The sequence below is a fragment of the Scleropages formosus genome, chromosome 12, assembly GCF_900964775.1.
Source record: "Scleropages formosus chromosome 12, fSclFor1.1, whole genome shotgun sequence".
Lineage (NCBI taxonomy): Eukaryota > Metazoa > Chordata > Actinopteri > Osteoglossiformes > Osteoglossidae > Scleropages > Scleropages formosus.
In genome coordinates, this window is record NC_041817.1 from 18,148,867 (window position 1) to 18,171,863 (window position 22,997).

The 22,997-nt window shown below is 39.9% G+C and overlaps 1 protein-coding gene across 4 annotated transcripts in view; it reads left to right on the plus strand.

The window, feature by feature from the left end:
* The window catches only part of abcc4 (ATP binding cassette subfamily C member 4 (PEL blood group)), a 46,424-nt gene that overhangs the window by 17,636 nt on the left and 5,791 nt on the right, over nucleotides 1–22,997 (plus strand). For all 4 annotated transcript variants that reach the window (XR_001965843.2, XR_001965845.2, XR_001965841.2 and 1 more), the window contains exons 16-27: nucleotides 190–327; nucleotides 513–550; nucleotides 855–943; nucleotides 2,021–2,167; nucleotides 9,537–9,616; nucleotides 15,912–16,062; nucleotides 16,242–16,361; nucleotides 16,449–16,559; nucleotides 16,762–16,862; nucleotides 17,707–17,898; nucleotides 19,857–20,012; nucleotides 21,997–22,086. Coding sequence is in view for 1 of the 4 variants with exons in the window: in XM_018745600.2 (XP_018601116.2) it covers nucleotides 190–327; nucleotides 513–550; nucleotides 855–943; nucleotides 2,021–2,167; nucleotides 9,537–9,616; nucleotides 15,912–16,062; nucleotides 16,242–16,361; nucleotides 16,449–16,559; nucleotides 16,762–16,862; nucleotides 17,707–17,898; nucleotides 19,857–20,012; nucleotides 21,997–22,086 (1,413 nt within the window). In the remaining 3 variants the exon portion in view is untranslated. The remainder of the gene's footprint in view (nucleotides 1–189; nucleotides 328–512; nucleotides 551–854; nucleotides 944–2,020; nucleotides 2,168–9,536; nucleotides 9,617–15,911; nucleotides 16,063–16,241; nucleotides 16,362–16,448; nucleotides 16,560–16,761; nucleotides 16,863–17,706; nucleotides 17,899–19,856; nucleotides 20,013–21,996; nucleotides 22,087–22,997) is intronic.

The following is a 22,997-nucleotide window of genomic DNA, read 5'->3' on the forward strand; positions in this document are numbered from 1 at the left end:
TGCTCTTACTATATGCATATTATAAATTCAGCTCATCTCTGTGCTGCAGCTCTACTTTTCTCTAAATCCATGTCATTAAGGCCTCCCACAGCTCAGATTTGGCAAATTTTAGGATTTTGCTGGTCATAAACAATGTGCACACAATGAGAATGTATAGTTAGATCCATTTTTGGTGGTTCCCCCCCATAGCCAGAGCCAGTTCAGCCCATTGTGGAGGAGACTCGATCTACAGGAACCATTGGCATATCCCTTTACCTCAAGTACTTCAGAGCAGGAGCCAACATTTTGGTGCTGCTAACCTTAATTCTGCTGAATCTCTTAGCTCAGGTAGGTATTTGAAGAAGACACACTTGGGCACACCTTCAGTGATCTTTTTAAAAAAAAAAAAAAAAATCAATCAAAGTAAAAGCAAAAGGAAGCTGATCTTAGTTTTTAACTGTATTCTAGTAAGATGAGATACCAGAGGTGGTCAGGTTTCATGTATTATATGACAATTATTTTGATATTTTCAGACATCATATATCTTACATGATTGGTGGCTGGCTTACTGGTAAGAACTTTCACTTTATATGGTATTAATACTGCTTGGTATTAATAGGAAAAACTATTTGTCATTAAAGGGGACTTAATGTAATACTTATAGTTTAAGTGCATGGATTTTTCTTATTTAAAAACTCATAATGGCAGTGTTTAATTTTAATGATTTTTATGCTTAGCTCACATTTTCCTCAAAAGCTGATTTAACTTTGTTTCGCAATACAGACACACACTGCCACCTCTTTTGTGCTTGAGACTGTGTAATTTTGGTCTTAGTGCTTCCTTGGTTATTGATTAGATTCTTGTGTGATTGATAGGGCCTCAGAACAGGAACGTTTCAATGTCACAAATTACCAAAATCAAACTCAACAGCTGGATCTCAACCTTTACCTAGGGGTCTATGGAGGTAAGAGATGGCAGCCATGATTTTTACAACTCTTGCAGAACAAAATTTTTTAGTTGTGTACATGTATATGGGTCAACAAGTGTGACATGGTGTGAGTCACCATCTTGTACATGCAGGACTCATTGTTCAAATACAAACCTCCTGCTATAGTATCCTTGTGTATAAGTATGTAAGACTTATATATAACATGATTCCTCACCATTCTATGTCTGACAGTTTTAAGTCAATATTTGGAGTAGAGGCAAGGGTGTAGTTTTTTCCATTTCATTAAATTTTATTTATTCTCTGAAATGTTACCCTTTTTATAGGACAAATGATCAAAAAATGCATAAATTAAAAATATCTTAGTTACTTTTTTAAATATTTGTAGGTCTGTAAAGGTGAACTGTTTCTGGAAATTTCATTCACAAAGTATCCAGTGTATTTTAAATCATAAAACTGAATTGTTTACGGACTTGCTTGAGGAAAACGAGGGCTGTATGTCATGTGAATAATTAAAGTAATTAGAAAATTAAAGCATAGTAATGCAAAGCAGCATGCAAATACAATGTGAGTATGCAATAGAGACCCCAGAGTGGAAATGAAAGCATGGGTCTTTATTTCCAAGAATACAGTGTATCAGCCTCTCACAAAGCCGCTTCGGGCAATTATCAGATGTGGTTTAGTTTATTCTGCCTGACTGCACTTTATCTTAGAGCTGGGTATACCCAGCCCTGAACACAAAGTGGACTGCACACAGTAGGAGTTTGTAGCTGTTTGGACTTAAGACAAAAAAAATATGGCCAAGTATAAGAATGATAATACTGAAGATGGGAATAGAAGCTTATTTGGTTGAAATCTTCATTTTTAAAACAGGTGACGTGCAGAACTTTGTTTAATCATGGGCTAATTATTTATTAGACATTAAGTGATACCAGCTGTAATTAAAATATTTCAAAATCTTACTTATTGGAACAACATCTTTGTATTTTTTTCAAAGTATTTAGTAAAAGCAAAATGTAGTTTAAACCGTACACATCTCAGAACTGGTTTTCTTGCCCTGGAATTTACCCCTGACAGACTGTGATTAATTGCCAGGTCTAACGGTGGCCACCATCATCTTTGGCTTTCTGCGCAGCCTGCTGTTCTTCAATGTGTTGGTGAACTCAGCCCAGACGCTACACAACCGCATGTTCACCTCCATCCTCCGGACCCCTGTTCGCTTCTTTGACATTAACCCTGTTGGTGAGCCAAAAAAACCCTATAACACCACCATGACACATGAACAAGAATAAAGGGTTACAGGACTCTTGATGAGTGAAACAAACTTGCATTGCAATGGCTAGAATCTGTAATCATATCACAGGAAGCATTGTGGCTACACCTGTTACTTTGCAACTGCAAACTCCTAGATTTGAATCCTACTCCTACTGTACTACCCTTGTTCAAGGTGCTTACTCTAAATAGATACAGTAAAAGTATCCTGCTTAATAAATTGGTAAGTCACTAAGTAGTTCACTAGAGTCGTAACATTTTTACTTGCCTTGGAGAAAAGCATCAGCTAAATAGTAAAAAATAATACTAGAGGTCATTCAGACAACTGTTACTTCTTGCAGTGTGATAAAACTTCACTGAGACAAATGGGCAACCAAGCAATCACTTTTTTTTAAATTGTAAGGGTACAGGCAGTCTCCGGGTTATGAACGAGTTCCATGTCCTCAGTCTAAGTCGGATTCTGACTTATGTCGGAACAGTTAAGTATGGTTGGTATCTAACGTCAGTTTGTCAAATGTTTGTCTTAGTGTAATGTATATCATGTACCTTTCTTTGCATAAAAAACATTAAAGAAACACTTCCAGATACACTAAAACATCTTTAATTCAACAATACAGTAATAACAATACAGTGTAGTGATAATACTGTAACTACAGTATTTATAATAGAGAGACATAGAAAGAAATAATAAATGTTACTACTGTCTTGATGAACAGAGGACACGGAGGAGACTGGACCCAAGTGCGGGATCGTTTATTCAGAATCAAAGGATTAGACATGTTCTTGTGGTCGGGGACAAGCGAATGGTTGGTCGATCGACGTGGTTGGTCGGTTGGCGTTTCACCTTTTTACGATCGTTTAAGTTCCACTTTAGTTTCAGTTGTGATCGTTTTCCTTTTTTTTGGATACATCGCTATCACCTCCATCACATTTACGCTTTGGTGCCATGGTTAGGAGGGTTAAAAACAAAAAAAAAAAATTTAAGCCAAATACAGTAACATACGAGACACTAACAGCAACGTGGTCCCACTGAAAAGAATGAATTCTGTCCTGCCTCGGGCTCACGCGCCCTGCCCATGAACTGACAAACAGCTGTAGACGCGGTGTTTTGATGCGGGTCGCAAAGTAGCGCCTGTTTGTTATTACAAATCATTATATGTAATTCAATTTTGAATATAATAGGCCTAATTATGAAGTTTTTATTTGTTTTCTAAGGGTGATAAATTAACTTCTGGTCAGTAAGGGTGTGGTTCGTAACTATGGGTTGTATGTCATTCAAACGTTTGTAACCTGGGGACTGCCTGTACTTTTTTCAGGTTTACTATGTAGCTAACACATGTCCAATACAGTCAGCCATCATAAAAACTCATGTATATTAATTATCCACATCAGCTTTTGATTAAACTACTTTTGAAGTCTGATGCACATATGTCATCTAAATGAAAAATCGAATCAGTACAAACTAGAAGTTCCAATTTTGCCCCACCTTTATGCACCGTTAGTTGTAGAAGCCATGGCAAGCTAATAGGGCTTAATACTGGTGATTGTACATTCAGCATTCAGTTGTATTCAGGCATACACACCTCTGCTTTATTGTAGTAGCTAAAAATCTTTACTGATATAAACCTTGCAAAAAACTATAATGAACCTTTACTGTGTTGGTATGGTAATTATAGACTGAAAAAGTGATTACTTTTAGAATGATGACTTAGACATGTAGTTACGTAACTAAATCTAGATTATGTGAAACCATATTTTGTTTTCAAATTTAATTTTACACTCTCTTTGCCAAATGTCTTGACTTCATTAAACTGACATTATTTATTGATCTTTCTTGTTTAAGTCTGGAAAAAAATGTGGCAACTCCTGAGAGAAAAATCTGAATTTTTCTGAGGTGTGCTGCTCATAAATGACCACTAGAGTGCAGGCTGTCATTGAAGTGTCTTTTCTCTAAGATCTCGTGAGGGATCAATTGTTTGAATTTATTTAGAACAAGGTTAAATTTTTGTCAAAAGACGTCCAGGTTATTCATATTATTTTTCCAAACTATTAGGTTTATTTTTAAATTACAGGCAGTGGTTGTGCATTAGTTGGTGCTCAAGATATCTATCAATCAGTTTGTGTTCAGATGGAATGAAGCACTTAGTGCAAAGAATGCCACTGGAATGAAAGTGATATAATTTAATAAGTACTGTGTCAGAAATTTTAAACAAAGGAAATGGCCCAGATACTGCATGGTGTTTTTGGACCTGAATCCTGTCGAGTGTCATAAGGCCTGTGAAATTAGCCTTTGTTTGCTAATTCATAACTCACCTGTAAAGAAGCTGCCTTTTGTAAATAATGAGTCAGAGTGAAAAAGAAAATGATGCTCTTTGAATGAATGGTGTTTGTTTTAAATCTCTGGCAATTCATCAGTCTGTACTACAGAGATAAGCAAATGGAGGTAGTATAGATTGCAAGTTTAGATGGGAACTTTTGATTATTTCATTAACTCAGTGGGCTGAGGGTGTTTGGATGTATATTAGGAGTCAATTGGGTGCACATTTGCATTTTCACACAAATAGCTGCAGCTTCTGTTTGAATGCTTTTGGAAGGCTTCTAAAAGTTTCCAGTTCTGAAGCGGTCTCTATGAAGAATATAGTTTTTATAGATATTATATAAATACGTGTGTGTGTGTGTGTGTGTGTGTGTGTGTGTGTGTGTGTGTGTATGTATATTATATATATATATAGCTATATAAATCTGCCAGATCTCTGATTTTTAAAGCTCTTGTGATGACCATATATTTAATTATGCTTGCATCTAGGGAGTACTTCATGTACCTTGTTCTGTTTTAATTGCAAAGTGGTGGTTTACGGATGTGCAGTTCAGTTTCTAATGTTGTGTTTTTAATGGAGTAGTTCAGCTTAAGGATCTTTCACCTGCAACTAATTTGCTGTGACTGTTAATTAGGAAAATCTAGTTTCACTCATTTGTATTCAAGCTGGCCTGCAACTTCGTTTGCCATTCTTTCTTGTTGTGGAAAGGGTGTACAGTGTTTCTTTCCAGTGTTCAGTGAGGGATGAACACAGATGAGGGATCAGTTGTATTTATATATACACACACACACACACACACACACACACACATTTTCAGAACCGCTTGTCCCATACGGGGTCACGGGGAACCGGAGCCTACCCGGTAACACAGGGCGTAAGGCCGGAGGGGGAGGGGACACACCCAGGACGGGACGCCAGTCCGTCGCAAGGCACCCCAAGCGGGACTCGAACCCCAGACCCACTGGAGAGCAGGACCGTGGTCCAACCCACTGCGCCACCGCACCCCCTCAGTTGTATTTAATATACTTTTATTTGAAAATTAGTAGTGACATTATTTCGCAGGTCAATGGTTGGACTCATTCTTGTGATCAGATTGCAGACTCAGGCTTTGTGAGAACACAGAGCCGAGATGCGGTCTAGGAAAAGGCAGAACACAGACAGACAAACGAGCAGTAGAGCCTTGGGATCCTGGAACTGTGTTGTCTGTTTGTCTCTCCTAATCAGTCAACTTCTTATCACTATGAAGAGGGGACTTTAAATAGGTAAGTTGGAGTCACGGCAACTAGACGTTTGTTTATGGTAACTAGGTGTTAAGGCAGTGCGTTCCCTCCTTATTGTTTTGCTTCATGCTACATAAATAAATGTATATGAAAAATTAAAAATGATTTAATCTCCTAGGTAAATAGAATTGCAGTGTCAGTGCATTGTCAATGTATGCTAGACATATTTTTGCAAAAAAATTGGACAGTGCTTAGTTATGAGGCAGCGGTTCAAGTAAAAGAGCAAACTTCCTGAGCACTGCCAGGTTTGCAAACAGGTGAGATTTAGGGGTGGGAATAAAGCTCCACTGCTCAGGCAGGCCTTGTTGAATCATACTGATAACTGTCATTGAGGTATATTATGAGTTATCAGTATTGACTGACTGTCCAGAGGCTGCAATTTCCCATGAAATTCAGCCTGTGTGCAGTGTCAAAGGTCTCCTTTTACTTGGCGCTATTTGCAGCAAACACTCCAGTCGTTTATCCTTGCTGATGTTTTTACCTTCAATATCTGGGTGCGTGCTCACCAGCCAGTTGGCTTATCTGAGCTTGTCCCCTGACAGCAGGAGCATTCAGAGCAGAAAGTTATGCATTTTATAATGATGTAATACCTTCACAAGGTGGCAAAACAAACAACCACATAACTAGTTCTGCTAACTTATAGCTGCTGTGCTGTAATGAACCACTATGGTGTCTTAGGCCGAGTCTTTGATGGACAGGGAGCTTTTAAAACACTGTTGCCCTTCGCTGAACCGAGCAAAGCTATGATCCCTGACTGAGCACAGGTACAGTATAGGGTCGCATGGTATAGTCCTTGCTGCTTGTTTTCATCCGTGTGCTTGAAAGGCTGGAAAATGGTGCTGGGCTGCTGGTATAAAAAATTACTGAAGATGGCAGGTTCAAATCCTTAAACTTAAAAGCAAAAAAAACTTATGTTGCCAGTTTGTGAGTCGCAAAGAGTCACACTCTATCGATCCAGTTTTGTATCAAGCTACATAAACCATTCTGCTTCTGTGGCCAGCTGGTTCAGCTGACGTGTTTGTTCAAGGGGTTATCCACAAGATAATGGAGATCTCGTCTTCACTCTCCACAGCCAGTATAATGTAGATGCATGTAACTTAAGGAGAGCATATGGTTTGTAGGAAGAAAGTAACATTGTTGGCTGAGATCAGTAGTGCTTGAAGCCATTGTCAACTTTTTTTTTTTTTTTTTTTTTTATATAAACCGCCTCGCCAGCAACTTGGCATTTTAGCATTTTATACACTTTCTAACCTTGTTAGCTATTTACTTGCTTTGATAACTCTGTGGGTTTCTTTGGAGTATTAGATGGAAGGCACTGAAAAAATACTTATGAATTACATTATAGTTAAAATGGATATATTTATAGAACGATCTTGTTGAAATAAGATTTCTGTTTAATAATTACAGCTAATATCTGCTAATTGCATTTCACTGTTTTTCATGTCTCTTGCTATTTCATGCCTTCCTATTTCCAGCCTTGGTAATATATCAGTTTAACTCTAAATGGGGCAAAAATGGAACACTAAGCCCAGGGGGGTGTCAAATCTACAGCCCGCGGGCTGTGTCTAGCATTTCAAATTTCTGGCTTGCATGACGATTGGGTGAAGATATTGGTGCAACTATTGTTACTTTATTATTGTCACTCACCATAAGCACAAGTAGTGAAAATCTTTGGTGCATTCTCTGCAGCTGTTCGGCATAAGTTTTAAATATACACAGTAAGCACCTGTACAGTATAAGTACTGTTATGTTAACCAGCATCAGTGACACACTAATGATACTTATGATGCATTGTTGTCCAAGTTCCGCAGTGTTTTTCCAACTTTTGATGGTGATTGCTGTTATTTTAATGTAAAATATCAGTTGTTTGTCTGTTTAAGCTTGTATTAATGCTTTACGGATGTGTGTTGGCTTATTAAATGCCAGGGGCAAGTTATGTTCCTGTTACTGACAGTTTTGGGGGTTTAGTAGGTTTAGTCGGGTGTGTCCATACATCATGTTTAGCTGTGAAAACATATAGTTTGTGTTTCTGGAATCCTGTCTCCTGAGTCCTTCATTATTAATACAGCCACTGACAGCATGGTCGAGGCAGGATATTGCAATATTGCTTTAAACTCTGACTCATATCAACACTGTTGTGATGATTGCAGCTCCTTCAAACTTTGCTGATCAAGCTAAGCAGTGCAAAGCTAGTATAAACTTAAATATTCTTCAAAAATGTCATGGTATGATAGTGATGCTTTCTTTTTTTAGTTCATTTATAATTTTTTTACTTTTTGGTAGCAGTATTACTCAGGAGTCGTACATCTTAAATTAATAATATTCAATTAGTATACAGCATGAATATAGGTTTATATATCCTTAATGTAATTCTTAATGGATGAATGATGGAGGAATACTGGGGAATACTACTGTGCTGCTTACTGAATTGGGTTCTTTCTGCATAGAAATGAGGTTGGAGAGCTGCTTGTAGCTCTGGAAAACTCTAATTACCAGCGATTAAAGAAATTTAAGTCCAGTATATAAGGAAATGATGCCACAGTTTACTGTATTACATTTATTCATTTAGCTGACAGTTTCTTTCCAAAGCGACACGCTATTATTATTTAGTATTCAGTATTTTACCCATTTATACGGCTTGGCAGTCACACACAGTCATTAATTCACATATATACACAATAAGCACAAGTGACCGGTCATATGGAGCAAGGTACACCCTGGACACAAGTCCATTGCATGCAGCCATGCACACATTCACTCACCATGGGCAAATTAGAGTCACGCCTGGACCCACCACACAGGAGATATTAGGCACCAGTACTTTCTGCTGTGTGACCATGCCACCCACATTAGATGTGTAATTAAGGTCTTCAAAATTTTAGACCCTGTGTGGCTTGAAAACCAGTTACAGTAGTCCCAGCAGTGAACTTAACTTTACATGCTGTGGAATTCAGCCATGTGAAATCCATGCGAAATCCTGGGTAAGGAGCTGTATAAAACCACTTTCAGAGCTCAGACTGTGTTAACATTGTTGACAGCTTTGATTAGGTGAATGCCAGGTTCTTAAAACCTTGTCTCCAGCAATAGGACCCTCAGTGTATTCGATGCAGTGTAGACCAAATTTGATGGAATGAAAACAATATCATAATTAATTAATTTAGATGGTGCTTTGTTTTTGTCTTTCATACGATGAGAATATACACACACTTGTCTCGTGGTGGCAGCTTGGGTAACCATGATTAATTCCCATAATCGTCGACAATTACAAGGAAAATATTGCCTGCATTTCTCAATCAGCACTTTCATTGAAACAGCGTTTTGAATCGGGCGCTGACAATTTAGCACATGGATTACAAGGCATAATGCAAATACAGGGTTTTCTGTTTGCATATGTTAAGCAAGGTTTGGGTTTGAGATGATGATAAAAGCCTTGAGCAATCCCCCCAGGTGTTTACACACCTTGATCTGCATGGGAATCCTGGCCACTGTCATGTTGTTTCCAGGGAGATCGTTTGCGTGCTTTGGCATTTGTGCTTTTGTGGTGGCGGGAAATCCCATCAAGCAATATCCCTGACTATACTGAGCCTGAGACAATCGGTTTGTACAGTTGTTTTACAGCCAAGCTGAAGCTTGCAGGAAAAGGGTGTTTATACATCCAACACAAGCTGAATGGGGCAAATTGTCTATATTATTGTTGAGATCCAGTATAATTCCTTTTTTTTTTTTTCTCTTGTGCCCCAGGAAGAATTCTGAACAGGTTCTCCAAGGACATAGGTCAACTGGACTCGATGTTGCCTTGGACATTTGTGGACTTCATACAGGTGAGAGGCATGTGTGGTAAGCCCATAAGTCATGCCATCAGCTGTGAATCTGTAAATGAGAAAGGTGATGGATTGAAGGGAAGGGTGGGGAAGCGATTTCAAAATGCTGAATTGTAGAAGCACATAGCCATCTTTAAATGTCTTTATGTTCCAGGTCCAGCTACCCCTAGTCCGGGAGGGCCACAATGCAGCAGGTTTTACGGAAAACAATTAGCTCCTCCTTTGCACCTGAAATTTCAGTTGAGATGACTTACTGTGAAAATTGTTATATCGTGAATAGCTTTATAAATTATTGGTGGGAGACGGACAATGTGGACTGCAGTTTAAACAAACCAACCTCATATAGTTCAACGTGGGATAGCACCAATGCCACTAACTGAACACTTCTACACACATGCAAAGTGTTATTACAATCATTTTTACATTAAAAAACAAAACAAGCAAACAAGTCATTGAGCACGGCTTTAGAGCAGTCTTGTAATTTTTCCGTCCTACTCGTTGGTGGATGCTGCATCATAATTTGGCAGTTTTGGGCAGATGAACTACATTCTGAATGAGTTTTTGATTAAAGGGGTTGCATTTTAATGGGTTTGTCCTGTACTTGACGGAAAAGAGTACACTGCAATGCTCAAGGATCAGGGTGAGCCAACTTTTCCGTGCTTACTTTGTTTGGACTGTATTTGTCTAATTTTTCTGTGCCTGAGAAAGTGAGTCACACGTAAGAGTATCATGAGTGACAAAGAAAGAAGAGCAGCTACCTAACTATAGAAAATGGCTTGTGCTATCCTACATATGTCTTCTTGCTCGAGACCGTCCCTTTCTCGAAACAGGCACATCCCTGTTCGAAAAAGCTTCCACATCACAGTCGCCAGTTAAAAGAGCCTTTAGCAGTGATCCAGTTCACCACCCAGTTCCAAAAAGGAGGGCATGTTCTCCCTGCAATCAGGCGAGAAGCCATGGGTGTGGTTTCTTGGTCGGGGCCAAGACACCAAACAAAGCCAGAGAGGAAAATGTATCCAATTCCCACAATGCAAGACTCCGTAAGTGTCAGATGCCAGTCTCAAAGGACACACAAGCTGTTTTTTTTTTTTTTTTTTTAATTCTCCAAAAGATCATACACACAAAGCTCTGTTGTGTGTAGTTTCTCGGTTTTAATGAATAAATTGTGTCCTGAAAAGAATTACATCATGAATGCTGTTTGAAAGTTGACATAGTTTAAATGAAATATAAAGACTAGCATAAGATTTTCTAGTTTGTCTGCTGTCAACCTAATGTTCTTGTATACTTTTCTCTGTTTTTCTACAATTCTGAAATTCATCTGGCACTTGAGGGAAGGCGACACATAGCTAAACCAGCATGTGTGATGTAAGCTAAACTTGAACATGAAGTTGATGATGATGATTTAGGTTTTCTTCTTGGGTTGAATAGCTCTGAGGGCTACATTTTTCCACCAGGGAGATGTTCAGTAAGCATGCCACCACCTGGCCACTTTTGTGCCTAGTTCTTGCTCATCAGTTGAGGTGCTGCGGATTACTTGCAACATGCCCCCCAGACCTCCCCCACCCCCTGGTGTGGCCCATCCAGGCCATGGAAAGCAGGGGGCCCTTCATTGTGGCTGGGGATAAAAGGGGGGTATTGCAGAGACAAAGTGCCCATTGTGTGGTGCCCACTCTCCCTTTGGGTGCAGGTGCCTTTTTATGGAGCTCTCGCTAATGCTTTCAGGAAGGAAGATTCCCCCACCCCCTGCTCTTTTTGATAGCATTACCAGGGACAGAAAGGGCCCCTGATCCTGTGCATAGCGGTCCTTTGGCACAGGGACATTGTTGGGATGGTTGTCTGGAGGAATGGAGTGGCGGTTTGGAAACAATGTCCTAACTGGTTTATCTCCTCCTCAGCAAGGGGGGCTCATCTTGAGAAAAGGGGTGGAGATTTGCATCTGAGTAGTACTCTTATGTAGGGGTAACCCGTCTCCTCCCTTCATAGACCCCGAAATAGCAATGAGCTTCCCACAGGTAATACGGAACCCCAGTTTAGCTTCTCTAGCTATATTTTCAGGTCCTGTTGATCCTCTGCTGTTGCCAATTAACCACTTACTGTAACAATGAGTTTGCCATTAGTGTTACTTAATTCACATGGTTACAAGCAAAAGTGTCAGTTAAACCCACCTTAGTGGATGGGACAGGTTAGTGGCTGAGGACCTGATATTAAGGTCCTTGATTGTTTCTGATTGCAGGGGTGGATGCCTTAGATGATACAGGTATAATGGGGGAGCCATATAAACATTTTGATTGAGCAACCGCAGCAAGGTTCTTTTCACAGGTCACACTGCTGACTGTGACATGTCCATATTCATCTCAGAGCTGCCACATCCTCAGCATCAATCCCTTACATCACTGTTGACACATACTCTGTGTCAGGGGTACTGAGTGCTTGCATTGTAGTGCGAGTTAGAGGTTATGATCACCTGAGAACTTCGATTCTCCCATTTGGATGGTTTTAAAGGTTTTCTTCAGAAACTTGAATGTAGTGTTACTTCAGGAAGATTGAAAAGAGGTTTCTGGTCAGTTTGTGACAATTATCTTTTGTATTAGATGATGAGGCTAACTCAGTAGTGCTGGTGTTTCTCAGTTCTTGGGCTCTGGGTATGGACACACATTTTGATCCAGCACATTCTGATATCTCGTCCGTGGTGTATGCTGGTTCACGCTCAGTTTCTGGTAAAGGTTGTAGGTTGCTGTGAACCTGGATGGAATTTTTTTTTTTTTTTTTTTTTTTTTTAAAATAAAGAACACAGAGACATACTGAAAGTTAAATGTCTTATCGAAGATATATTTTTAAGGTAGCAATATTAATTTAACCATTTTAGCAAGATGCATTCTCCTTACTAAATGTAATTTGATATATAGGAAAAGCTTGAAATAGTATACATCTTGCAAGGCATAATTTTTGTAAAAGTCCAACAAAGAGAAGTTGCATTTCCCCTTCAAGTAGGGTGCATACTGAATCATCACAGTAGTAATAATAATAGTAATAAGTTTGAACCTTTTGTTTTCAAATTGTTCTCGTGGCTAGTGGCAAACTTGTTGAAACAGCAAGGCATAGTCTGTCAATGTAAGCTTATTCTTTCCCCAAACATAAATTAATATCTTGTGGCGTATATTTCAACATTCAGTTCCTTAAGAACTGAAGCCACTCTGTTGTGTCTTAAACAAGTGAGCTTGTTTTTAATTTCAGTAAAGTGGTGTGGGTTTGTTTCTCTCACGCGAAGTGAGGTGAACATATGTTCAACTTTTCTCCTCTTGCTTGATTTGCAACCCATCTTCAGCACCCACATCCAAGAATATATTGATATTATAACCAAATTGTAAATAATTCACTGTTTGTTAACTGTGATGAAATCACAGCATATGAAATCCAGCTGCACAGAACAGAACTACAACCTCTAAGGGTGACTGAGGTGCAGAACTGAACAAAGCACTCAGGTTTAAGGGAGCCCCAGCTGGGGATAGCAGGTCCATCCTCTGCTGTCTGCTGTTCTGACACTTGCTGTTACTGGCCAAGGCTTCCCTGCATATGTCTAACTGTAGCTGTATTATTGTGTGATTGAATTCTCTTAATGTAATTTACACTGACATTTATTTATTTAGCAAATGCCTTTCTCCAAAGTGATGTACATTTCAAAGAACAGAAGAAAAAGTGCATTATATCAACAAAAACAGAGATTGGTATATATTAATGTATATTAATATATACACCATACATGCTGTAAAAAGTGTAATGCGGCCTGCAGGAGCATTTCTGAATTATAATTTATAAATGTTATCACAGGCTGCATGTTGCGCATCCTCCTTATGGGGTATTGTGGGACTCAAAATGCTGACGTAACTTTGAGGAAAAGCACGTCAGAATTCCCTTGTAAAGAGCAGACTGCAGTCTTCACTTCTTGCAAGGGTTAGTGTGTGTTGGGGAATTACTGCAATGCTTCTGGACACCTGGTGAACACCATGTCTGTGTGGTCTCCATCCTCTCTGAGGACAGTTACCTCCCACAGATGAGAGCGGCCAATCCTGCTCACGTCATTCAACCATACAATGATTTTGCAGGTCATTTTGTGTACCTTTGGAATTAGTTTACAGGGAAACTATATTGTGATAATTGCATGTGTGTTTGTGTGTATACGTACACTTGTAGAGAATGATCGTATACCTATATTTGAAGACCAGAAAAATCCCGACATGGCTTCTTTGTGATGAGAGGACCTCGATTTACAGGGTAGAGTGCTTTTCAAAGCATTTTTTCCTCGCTGCCCAGGAACAGGGCTGGGAATCAGTAGCTTGACTGAGCCTAAATAAGTGACTCCTCACACCTTTTCACAGCACACAAAAGGCACAGTCCTGGGAGCACTTGAGCCACCAGCGTAGACGGTCTCTAAGACCACCGTGGTCCGTGTCATTCCCCCCTCAGCACACACAAAAACGCATCAACTGTGCCTTTATGAAGTGAAAAGACCCTAAATTGGGCAACCTAAAGGGAGGTGTCCACGGTCATCTCCTCCACTAAATAGCAGGCGCATCTGCACATTGAAGCCCAGGACAAAGGCCAAAGACTGAGCATAATGGGTGGGGTCGCTCCCATTGTCGAGGCTCACAGTGCAACAGTCCTTCCTTGTTTTAGCATTTCTGAACCTTACATACTGTCAGGGAAAGGGCTTCTTCTTAGCAGTGCCATTTTTTTCTCTTCATTTTTTTGAATTTTTTTCACCTGAATTATTCCCTTTTAACATGTCCATCCCCACAGCTGCCATCAGCTTAATACATGAAGATTAAAATAAAAAAATTGGAAGTGCTGTTGCTCTGTGTGGAGGAAGAATGTTCAAACAGGATGTTTAACTGCTGAAAGTAGTTTGTTGCACTGTTTTGGGCAGTAGTCACTGTTGGCGCCAGAGTGCCAGTGTGTAACAATTTTCTTCAATTTTACAGTTTGATTTGCACATCAAAGACCAGATAATAATCACTGCCAAATGAAGCATTCTGATTGGGTGGAAAAGTGAGTGGGGTTTTGGCAGGACTGCACATGTTGTTTGCTTGTGTGGTTGAAATCTTGTGTCTTCAGTGCTTTTATTTTCTTGCTAAAGAGCAATTAGAGGTAATGCTTTATTTAAACTGTTTATATATCAGAGCTTTTCATCTGCTTTTATGTGCAGTAGTGTGTGGGACTGGAACTGTTCTGTTGGTCTTTGGAGAGGAGGTGTGCATTTCTGGCAGTAAAGGTGGGGTTAGGGTTAGTTATCAGCATCATCTGTGAGTGTGGGTGGATGCCAAGAGCTTTCCTCCCATTCTGACATGATAACATGTGACTCCAGGGATAAGAAAAGGAGGACTTCCTCTAGGGGTGGGTGGCCAGTAGTTTTTTTTTTTTTTTTTTTTTTTTTTTTTTAATGGATGATCATCTATCAAAAAAAGCACTAGATTCCTACACTGACATCTGTCTGAGCAGTCAAGTGTCCTTGCCTGTTGGCAAACATTAAAGAAATATACAAATGATGCACCTTTCTATTCAGCTGTGGCATTCAACTTGGATTGGGCACTTTTGAAAAGTTATTGTTATTTAAAGCTAACTTGTACTCCGGGTGAGCTGTGTATCTAGGTGATTGTCTTCTGGGTAACGTCACTGGTGTACAGATGAAGCATCCCAGTAGTCCATAGTGTTTATTGGCTGAGTTTGGTAAGCCACTAAGGTAAGGTGGATAATTCTCATTACCCACACAGTGACAGTGTTATTCCTTCCCCCACACAGCTTAGAACACAGCCACTCTGTTCTTGTGATTTTGAAATGACCAACAAAAAGCTTTCTGTCTTACAGTTCCCAGTGAATTCTGGATGATACATTTTTTGTACAAGTCAATAATATATCATTTATGTTAATCTGCAAAACTCCAGTTTTTCACTTTTTGGCCATTTGAAGTACCAGTCAAATTATGTGTGAGCAGCCTGGGCAATTCTTCAGTGCATTGAGCTGGATATAAGACTGGAAGTAAAACAACGCAAAAGTGTCCTACATCTCTGAATTGCTGCAGAAGAGCTGGAAAGTCATATGAGCTAATTTCCTGATCACACATAACTTGAAATAACTTGAAGGGAAAAAGCTAATTTTTAGCAAGTGTACTCAGTTTATCTGGTACCGTACACAGCTGGGGATTTCCTAAAGCATTTTGTATTAGGTGCCACCCTGGAGTTTGAGTTACCAGTTCATTAAGCACTATGCCTCTGTTGTATGATTTCTGTCTCTGCAACAGGTGTTCCTGCAGATTCTTGGAGTAATTGCAGTGGCTGCTTCTGTCATTCCCTGGATCCTAATCCCTGTCATACCTCTACTCATTGTCTTCTTGGTGCTTCGCCGCTACTTTCTTCAGACGTCCAGAGACATCAAACGCTTGGAATCAACAAGTAGGTACATCTACCGCTGACTGTCTGATTTGATAAGCATTTTTTTAAATATATTTATATACACACATATAGTGATAATGTGTGCTAATGCCTTACTGGGTGCAGATGTATATTATTGTACACTGTCTAAAGTTTGTGTCTTGCTCAAGTCCACTTGCTAGACTCTGTGTCCTTCACAGCACGGAGTCCAGTCTTCTCCCACCTGTCGTCTTCACTACAAGGTCTGTGGACAATCCGTGCTTTCAAAGCTGAGCAAAGGTTCCAACAAACTTTTGATGCACACCAAGACCTGCACTCAGGTTAGATTTCTTGAGTGTTACTGTAAGAAATTTGAGGGTGGCATTGGAGAGGAATCTGGTTTGATCTAAAACTACCTTTTCCAACAGAGGCCTGGTTTCTGTTTCTGACCACCTCCCGATGGTTTGCTGTACGCCTGGATGGCATCTGCGCTATCTTTGTTTCCATCACAGCCTTTGCCTGCCTTCTCCTTAGGGATGGTAAGGAATATGGATGGAAAAATTTGCTCCTACATTTCTCCCAAATGTCCTTATAGAGGTGTTTGTGAACAACATGGAAAAAGTTTGATCAGCAAATGTGGGATGCTATTGAGTATATGCTTTGGCTCTGTGCATATGTATGCATTCATGAGTTTTGGAAGATAGGCCACAAACCCTCTCGCTCTTGTTTTCATCTCCAAAGATTTGGAAGCAGGCGCAGTCGGCCTTGCCCTCTCCTATGCTGTCACGCTCATGGGCATGTTCCAGTGGGGTGTGCGGCAGAGCGCTGAGGTGGAGAACATGGTGAGCTGAAAACCTTGCCATACATTAGATCTCTTTGCAGTTGGGCCCCTCTTCATTTGTACTTGTTACACACCCATCTGTCTTTATTCCAGTAGCCTTTTTGGTTGCTTCTTACAATGAACTAAACATGTGAAGTTATGCTTTGTTTAATATGATTTTTTAAACAATTTTTTTAGTTTATAACTTTATTTAGCATTTCATGTACATTTTGTGCTAGTTTTTAGATAGTATATGAGGATTAAGATGTTTCTTAAATTTATTTAATTGTATTTGTTTAGTAAATGTGCCTGAAGCAAGTACAGTAGCGCCTCAATTATCCAGGCTTCATTTATTTGGCGTTCTGTGTTGTCCTGCAGCTGTTTTTTTAATGTTTATCATCTGCAAAATGCTTTTGATTGAAACCTGTCCAGTTTAAAATTGAACACAAGCATTAATTAGTGATGTTTTAAACTTTCTGAACATCTTATTCCACACACTTTTTTAATTTTGTGTTAAATTACAACATTGTAATAACTAGTTTAATTTTGTTTTGCTTCAGATTTCACTTTAAAAACACTGACTGATTATTGCCTAGGATTGAAAATGAATCAATGTTTTTTAGCTAGATATTTCATTACTAAGCCTTTTTAACAATTTATTTCCAAATAAATGTCATATTACATTGTTTTTTTGTTTTCCGGCTCACTGCCATTCCTTTGTAGTTCAGATAATCGAGACTCAGCTGTGCCTTAATTTAACCTTGACCTAGTCTAATTTTAAGGCTACTGATTTTTAAGGCACTGTACAGCTGTCCTGTTGCTAGAGTTCTCTTGTTAATTTTGTATGTGTGTTTCCATCTTGTCAGATGACTTCTGTGGAGAGAGTTGTGGAATACACAGAGCTGGAGAGTGAGGCACCATGGGAGACCGAGAAGAAGCCCCCACCAGACTGGCCTAGGCATGGGAACATCACCTTTGACCAGGTCAACTTTGCATACAACTCGGATGGGCCCGTGGTCCTAAAGAGCATGAATGCTGTGTTCCGATCCAAAGAGAAGGTGAGGGGCTGGAAGTTTGTTTCAGTGCTGTGTTGTACAAATTGGTAAATGACTGTAGGGAGTGTAGTATATCTACCACTCTAAATAGCCTTGAACAAAGGAGTCGGCAAAATAACAATAATTGCATGTCACTTTAGAGAAAAGCCCCTGCTGAATGAATAAATGCTGATGTAATTTTTTTCCCTCCTTCGTTAGTTGTAATAGGGGCTGTAATATGCTTGCTAATACTTCCATCAACAAATGTAGTATTTTCTTACATTTATATTTATTCATTTAGCTGACACTTTTCCCCAAAGTGACTTAGTGTTAAGCTTACTACAAATATGTACCCATTTATACAGCTTTTGACATAAGAAAGAATATTTGCTGACTTAGTTTTGTGTATAGTGTTTACAGTTGTCAGCCTAGTGACGTTTTCAGTTCTACTTCAAAGATTTCAGGTAAAAACATGGAAAGTAGTCTAAAATGGTATAAGAAAAATAAACTAACAAATTATTTATTGACTTTGTTGTAGTAACTATTAAAGTTACATACAAATTCGTACTTACTCTTTGCACTGCATATTTTGTATGTCTTATTGTAAGTTATTTCCCAAAATCAATTATTTATTCCCGCTTGTCATTGTGCTGTTTTCCCTCGGGAATGTGCCATTCGCAATTCATGGAAGGTTTCTGCTGTAATTAAGACTGTTGGAGTGTATCCGCATGCTCACTTTTGCATATTCGGACTGGCAGCAGTTACTGTATCTCCCCAACAGAAGGGGAAGATGGATGAGGATGACTGGCAGCGTGAGTTTAGCGCAGGCCGTGTATTTAGCATGGACACGGTCTACTGGCGCAGCCGATTTCACAATGGATGAGCCGATAAACGGTGGGGCCCAGACTGAAGCGGGCCGCCGAGAGATTATTTAGTCGCTGTGTCCCTGTGGGACCTGGAAGCCTTTGTGCGGGACCAGAGATTCTCCGTACTGTCTGGACTGGCACAAGCGCATGCCGCTCAGTTTGGTCTGTTACCTGGTCAGTTCCAGCTACCAGACAGTTAGTCTGTTCTGATGCTGTGGCCTGCCCAGTGTGCTGCTGTCTGTAGATGTGTCATTTAGACAATGTATTTGCTGTGATCACACAGGAGCTATTCTGTTGTTCTTGAAGGAGCATGACTCGCATAACTCTCCAGTAGGGAGCAGAGATAGGGTTACAGCAAAAGGAATCCCAGAACTCACCTTGGGTGAAGGGGTGTTGGCTGATACTACTACATAGTGTTCTTTGGAAATTACTTTGGAGAAAAGCTTTTGCTAAATGAATGAATGTAAACTACCTTGTTAATGGTAATGTTGCTATCAAGTAGGAGTAAGCAAAAATACATAAATGTTACTTATTTTTCTCAGACCAGTTTTATTGCGCACTCTCTTATTCCTGTGAGACCCAGCCATTTATTTTTGCTTATTGTAGAATATACATATTTTTGTGTGTCTCAAACTGTGCATGTTGCAGTGCTGAGTGGAATATAACTTAAAGTGGTCACTCAGTGCTTTTAAATGATTCTTAATGTTTTGGGTGTGGGACTTGGACAACTTCTTGGAAATATGACCAATAAATCCAAAAACCTTTTGCTGTGCTGGAGCTCAGGAATATATAGTGTGGTAGAACTGAAGGTTTTACCTTAAGTCACATGACATATTTTAAGGGCTGCTTGTAACTTGCTAGTTAGTGCCTTTGCCTTGTACTTGAACTGAGATTTGAATCCCAAATCCTGTTGTTGCACCCCTGGGCAAGGTACTACTTGCCCTGAATTACTCCAGTAAAAATTAGCCAGCTGTAAAAATGAATCACTGTAAGTAGCTTAACATTAGTGCATGATGAGTGCACATGAGTTGCTTTGGAGAAAAGTGTCATCTAAATAAATGTAAATGTGTATACAGCATAATATGAAAGGGCTGGTATGACCACTACCTTTTTCAGGTTGGCATTGTGGGCAGGACAGGTGCTGGGAAAAGCTCACTCATCTCTGCCCTCTTCCGCCTTGCTGAACCTGAGGGGACGATCCTCATTGACGGGATGAAGACTTCTGAAATTGGTCTCCATGACCTGCGGCAGAAGATGTCCATCATCCCTCAGGTGCTGTCCTTTCTTCTGCTTTAAAGCACTACAGTACTGTGTTACGGTATTTATATATGGTATTCTAAAGCAGAAGTGTTTTTGCACTTTATTTTTTTACGGTATGCTGCATTTAGCTACAGATTACGTTGATCCTCTGCCACCCACAAACTGCCTCCAATGTGTCCTTCACAAATGGCTGAAGTCTTCGTGACTTTCACAAATGTGTATTTTTTTAAAAACCTTTTTTTATATTCTGCATGGTACCTCCTCATATAACCAATAGTCCCTGAGCCTTTCAAAGAGAAAATGACTTTACGTAAGTTGTTCAAAGCTCAGCTTGTGATATTAGATCCATGGACCACGATACATGCACCATACATCCCCCAACTCAAAGTTTCAGTATTCCTCGTCAGCCTCTTTGATTTTTATTATGATAAACATTTATTAGAGAAGGGTATTAAAAGGGAATCCATTTCACGTTCTATTGAGAGTGAAGAAATGACTCCAGAGAGGAGCTGAATGCCCGAGCAGACGCCAGGCTCGAAATTGTTGGAGCACATAATCAGCCTTTGGAAAGCGGTGCTCGAAAGCTCTGTTTCCTGCTTTGCTTTGATCCTCAATTAAAGTGTGTCCTAAAAAAATAGTTTGAATTGGAACTTGAGCTGGCTTAACGTTACAGAGGTGTAGTTTGGTGGAGAGGAAAGGAGTGTGTACCTTGGAGGGGTGGGTAATTTGGAAGGCTTTGGAATTAAGCACACCAAATCCTGTGGGTATATGTCTGGCAGGTCCCGTGGCTAGCTTGCTAAGCAGAAAACTGAAGTTGTAAACCAAACTCTTGCGTGTCTGTATGTCAGAAACTCATATCCAGACTAACATACAACTTTTTTCTTTCCTCTGCACTGTACAATAAACACCCTTTAAATCTCTTAGCTGAAATCAGCCAAGCCCACAAGTTTCGATCTCTGCATAATTGGTCTCATATCTGCCCTTTCCCTTTTGTAATAATCTGTATACCTCCATGCTTGCTCATATTGTTTCTTACACAAGTTACAGCTCTCTAAAGTGTCAATAGCTTTTTTTTTTTTTTTTGACGAGAAGATGGGCTGGATGCTGTTTGCTTTTGGTGGAGCCGTGAATAAACAGTAACGTTGTAATAGAGAGTCGCATCGCGATGTCTGTACGTGTGGGGCTGAATTAGGTGTGGGCTATCAGGTATGTTACCTCCGCGCAGAGGATCAGTGAGGGTTCTTTAAACCACTGAAGTCGTGCCCTCTGTGATTCCTAGCATACACCCAGGAGTTGCATGAGGTTAGACGTTGGTTGGGGCTGTGGTAGGTAAAATGCTGTGCTGGAGAAAGTATGTGCTGCTAATATGTTGATATTCACAATATGACATATTATTGTGTTATGATGTGTGGGCAGCTGAGTAGCACAGTGGTTAGAGCTGCTGCCTTTGGACCCAAAAAGTCACATGTTCAAATCCCACCTCCAGCTGTAGTACCCTTGAGCAAGCTACATACCCTAAATTGCTTCAGAAAAAAACAAAAAAAATTCTCCAGCTGCATAAATGGGTAAGTAATTGTAAGTAGCTTAATATTGAAAGTCGCTTTGGCAAAAGCATCAGCTTAAAGAATAAATGTAATGATGAGTAATCATTGAACCTGCTCACAATAACCATTGGGCGCTTGCAGTGGACCCGCTCAGAGTGACCCCCAGAATCCCAGCATTTTACTCTTCCTCAGGAGAGGTTTTATTGTTCAGTGCAGGGGCTGTTTCTTATGGACTATGGAGGTTAACTGTTTTGGTCATGCTGTACAAAGTGTGTGGTTTGTCATGTGTTGTGTGATTTGTGAATACTGTGAATTTTGTGTCTTCAGTAAATATCAGAGTAGCAGATGCTGGCATGAACAGCATTTAGTTTCACAAAGACAATAACCCCCTTCTCCCCGTGAGTTCAAGTAACTCTTTCCTAACACTGCCACTGCTGCGTGTCCCAAACCAGGACCCAGTCCTGTTTACTGGCACCATGAGGAAGAACCTGGACCCCTTCAATCAGCACACAGATGAAGACCTGTGGAATGTGTTGGATGAGGTACTGGACTGAAAGCCAGAGTAACTCATTTAATTTCCTTTAATTTATTTCTTAATAGATTTACCGTATTTCTCCTATTTGACTCTCCCGCTCTAATAGTAGCGCCCGCACCCGATAAGCCAGGGCGCGGCTAATATTTTTCTGCTGATTATGTTGATTTTTAATATCCTTGTGCACGTATACGTAAAACTTTAGCTCCTTGAAAATGGTCAATGATTAAACCTTAATTTAGAGAATGCAGTTTTCTTTTTAACTTTTTATTTTTTAACAACTACAATGGATTTCAAGATGTCTGGCCAAAAAAATCGATGCGGACGACTACACCTAATGTTCGTCGCTATCAACGTCGGTGACTCGAACCCCACATTGACATCGTTCCTCAAACCAGTTTATCAGAGCAGCTTCAGTATCTTCATATCTGATGGGCCGACCAGTTCCTGACTTTCTTTTCTCAGATTTAGGTGCGTTTTGTAATCGTGTCTTGTTCTGGCACCAATCTTGCACTCGCCGACAGTGAACATTGAAAGGTTTTGCGGCTAAATGTTTTCCTTTTTCTTCAGCAACTGCAATAACCTTCAACTTAAAAGCAGCTGTGTACGACTTTTTGCTCGCCATATTTAACCCGCGTTTACAAAATGACGTCACTCAGACCGCATGGTTACCACGTGCTTCGTGCTAGGGAGAATTAGGCAAACTTCATAATTTGCACAATCAGGCCTCAAATAGATGTGCCCTGCCCGTAATTTGCGACGCGCCCGGGCGCGATAATTAGGAGAAATACGGTAATTCATGCCTTTTTTGGGCCTTACATCACTTTTGTAGAATTTCACTTTAATACAACTAGATGCACTGTATTAAAGTAATTCAGGTTTGGATGAGTTACTTGTCAGGATCTGAGCTAGCTGTCTACT